Source organism: Malus sylvestris, chromosome 6 (assembly GCF_916048215.2).
Source record: "Malus sylvestris chromosome 6, drMalSylv7.2, whole genome shotgun sequence".
Taxonomy (NCBI): Eukaryota; Viridiplantae; Streptophyta; class Magnoliopsida; order Rosales; family Rosaceae; genus Malus; species Malus sylvestris.
The window spans coordinates 8,376,817-8,380,091 of NC_062265.1; the positions used below are offsets into that span (position 1 = coordinate 8,376,817).

At 36.9% G+C, this 3,275-nt stretch overlaps 1 protein-coding gene across 1 annotated transcript; it reads left to right on the top strand.

Annotated features, from left to right (window-relative positions):
- The first annotated feature begins 1,514 nt into the window (after positions 1-1,514).
- Positions 1,515-2,898, top strand: LOC126624969 (calmodulin-6-like). The gene is made up of 2 exons (XM_050294037.1): positions 1,515-1,657; positions 2,447-2,898. The coding sequence occupies exons 1-2, from the start codon at positions 1,582-1,584 to the stop codon at positions 2,617-2,619; spliced, it is 249 nt and encodes an 82-aa protein (XP_050149994.1). The 5' UTR covers positions 1,515-1,581; the 3' UTR covers positions 2,620-2,898.
- Positions 2,899-3,275: the final 377 nt, after the last annotated feature.

The window sequence follows — 3,275 nt, forward strand, 5'->3', positions numbered from 1 at the left end:
ATGCATGCACCTATGCACAAACACTAGGTTGGTGATAAAGACATCTTCTGTTACCTTAAGGGTACTACGAATCTGGGCCTGTTTTATCCCTATGGATCCTCGAGTGAGGCCACACCCCCTTACCACAAGTCAATTCTCGTCTTGTTCGTTATGCCGACGCATGATACTTATTTGATCGGCATAAGGCGTACTCTCAAGCCGGTTTCATCTTTACCGTTGGAGGCACCACAATATCTTGAAGGTCAACTAAACAGATGTTAGTTGCCACTTTGTCTAACCATGCTGAAATTCTTACCTTACATGAAGCAGTGTGGGAATGCTTCTGGCTAAGAGCAGTTGTGGGCCATATTCGAAGTTCCTGCAATCTTTACCCCATTGTTCATGTCTCGACGACGATTTATGAAGATAACGTAGCATGTATCAAACAGCTCAAGAAAGGTTACATCAAAGGAGACAACACCAAGCACATTGCGCTGAAGTTTTTCTTCTCACATCAACAACAAGAACATCAAAAGATTAAAGTCACACAATCCGTTCACAAAATAATCTGACCGATCTCTTCACCAAATCACTACTGAAGGCGATGTTTCAAAAGCTTGTTCAAGGAATAGTTATGTGTTAACTTTCTGAGTTGTAACATTGTTAGTTCTCTTTGGAATTATGTGAAACTCAGGGGGAGTATCCTGAAGTGTACCTGCTTGATCTTAATGTACTTTTTTTCCCTACGATTAGGAGCATTTTTTCCTTTGGATTTTTGCTACCTAACAAGGTTTTGGCGAGACACTCATCTTGGGTTGACCATATCCCTAATGATGTCCCGTAAACGTGTCATTTGACTTTGCATTTCTCACGCATGTTTCATTAGACTAGGGGTTTTGTCCTTACCCAGGTTTTACCATAGCTATTGAATTTTTTGTGACACTTAGTTCCATTTGCAAGTTCTTACTTTACATTGAGACTAGCGTGTTCCCAAAATTAGTGTCGATGAGTCAACTTTTTTAACTCTATTTGATGCCGAATCTACTTGAGTATTTATACACTCAAGGGGGAGTGTTATAAACATTGTATTTAGGGGTGATTATGTTAATCCTAGATTAGATTTTATATTAGTTATTCTTCCCTGTTAGGACTTGTATCCCTTGGAGGAGAATGAATCTTCCCTCCCTTATTACTATAAATAAAGCAACTGCGTAGGGGGAATAACACATCCTCTACACAATCCTACAAACACATCTCTCTCCTTTCTCTCTCTCTCTCTTCTGTGCGCCCCCTCTCTCCCTTGTCAGATTAAAATAAGCTACAACAAATGTTTCCTTTTTTTGTCTTCTAACTTTATATATACAAAGGATGTGCTCTTATTATCTTCCGCCAGAAAAACCGAGTCAAATTCCAAGTGTTGCATTTTCAGTAGTCATTTGAGAAATTAAAACAAATAAGAGTAGTAAAAAGCAGCAGAGCAACGAGATTTCCTGCTATCCACCAAAAGAACCAACTGCATGCACTTTAAATAGCTCCATTTCGTTCAGAGCTTCCATAGAGTAAAAGAAAAACAGTGCATCTAATTTGAAAAAAGGAGAAACAATGGCAGATCAATTGACAGATGATCAACTGAACATGCTCAAGACTAAATTCAATGCCTTCGACCCGGATGGCACTGGTTAGATCCCTCTTTCCATATATTCATGTATATGATGTGTGTGTGTGTGTGTGTATCATGTCAAGTACGTACTGCCAGGGACGAAGGCAAAATTTCAAACTTGACTGGGCTGAACTTATCTTGCGATCTAATTTTTCAGTTGAGTACACATTGGCTTAGCCAACACCAAGGTAAAAGATGATTAGCAATCCCACACATTCTTACCTTATTATGTTAATGTTGTTTACCGTAAATAATGGTATAGGTAACAGATGATAAATCTCCAGTCATGGAGGGGCTGAACTTAGCCCCGAACTATTATGTTCAGGGACAAAGCCAGATATCTATATGGATGGGGTCATCCTCAAACAATAAAGTGAAAAATTGAAAAGCTCAAGAATTTATTAAACAAAATACTTATGTACTAACCGATAAGGTTTGTATACAATATATTACAATATCACACAACGTGTGCATTTTCTTAATTACCAATACCATCAAATATCTCTTTATAAAAATAATCTGTTATTACTCATCCATTTATCTCCCAACCAATTTTTCAATCAATTTTTTCAAAAATTTTATTGCTGAAACTGCTCTACAACATGAGATTATGCATTATGTGCATTTTTCCCATCCAAAAAAATGAGTGGGGTCTGAACCCAAGGTGGCTCCGTGCGTGATTATGTTAATGTCTTCTATTTTATTCTACTATGTTGGGGTTTGAATCTGATTCAAGTAAGCACAAGATATTGATTCATCTTACTGTTTCATAATTTGCCAATTTTTTTTTTTTTTTTGGTTTTTCAGGCATAATCACTAGGGATCAGCTGGCCGATGTGTTGAGATCGTTAGGGCAAGATCCCACCGAGGAGGAGTTGGATCAATTTGTGCAGCAGCTAGGCAGTGAGGATGGGAATATTCACTGGGATAAATTCGTCGAACTCATGGCCCAGACAATTTCTGCATTAGCTGGGCAGTGAGGATGGGAATATTCACTGGGATAAATTCGTCACAGTCATGGCCCAGATTATCAACCCCAAGTGACCACTCTCACATTATTCTAGTACTATTGTCAATTTAAATACTCGCATTTTGGTCAAGTTATTGACGAAAATAATGTGTCATTTCTAAGATATAAAGATATTTATTTCTTTATAACTAATGTGTATAATAAAAGGGTAAGTTTATCCTCCTATAAAGGTTTAATGCAATTTTGTATTTCTCCATATTGAATTTTATACAAATAATGTTTAAGTGAATATTGTGATCATTTCATTTTTAGCTTCAATTTTCACATTTTGTGCTTGGGATTATGACGAACATATATGGGGGAATTGAGCGATGAACACAATTAGGTGTTTAGTAAAATGTATTTGTAAAAGCACTTCTAGTATAAAAAGTTGTGACAACCTTATAAACCTATTAAGTTGCAGATGAGATTACTGGGGCCCCTAAAAATGTCATATGTTCTTACCTTTTCTTTCAATTAATCGACAATTGTCATCCATGAATAGATAAGCTCAGGACCTCTTCCAACAAAATCAAGGCCAGACACAATCAGACTGAATAATATATTGGTGTGTAATGTGCTTACTTATGTTAAGTATTTGATATGGGATTTCATAGTACGGTAGTC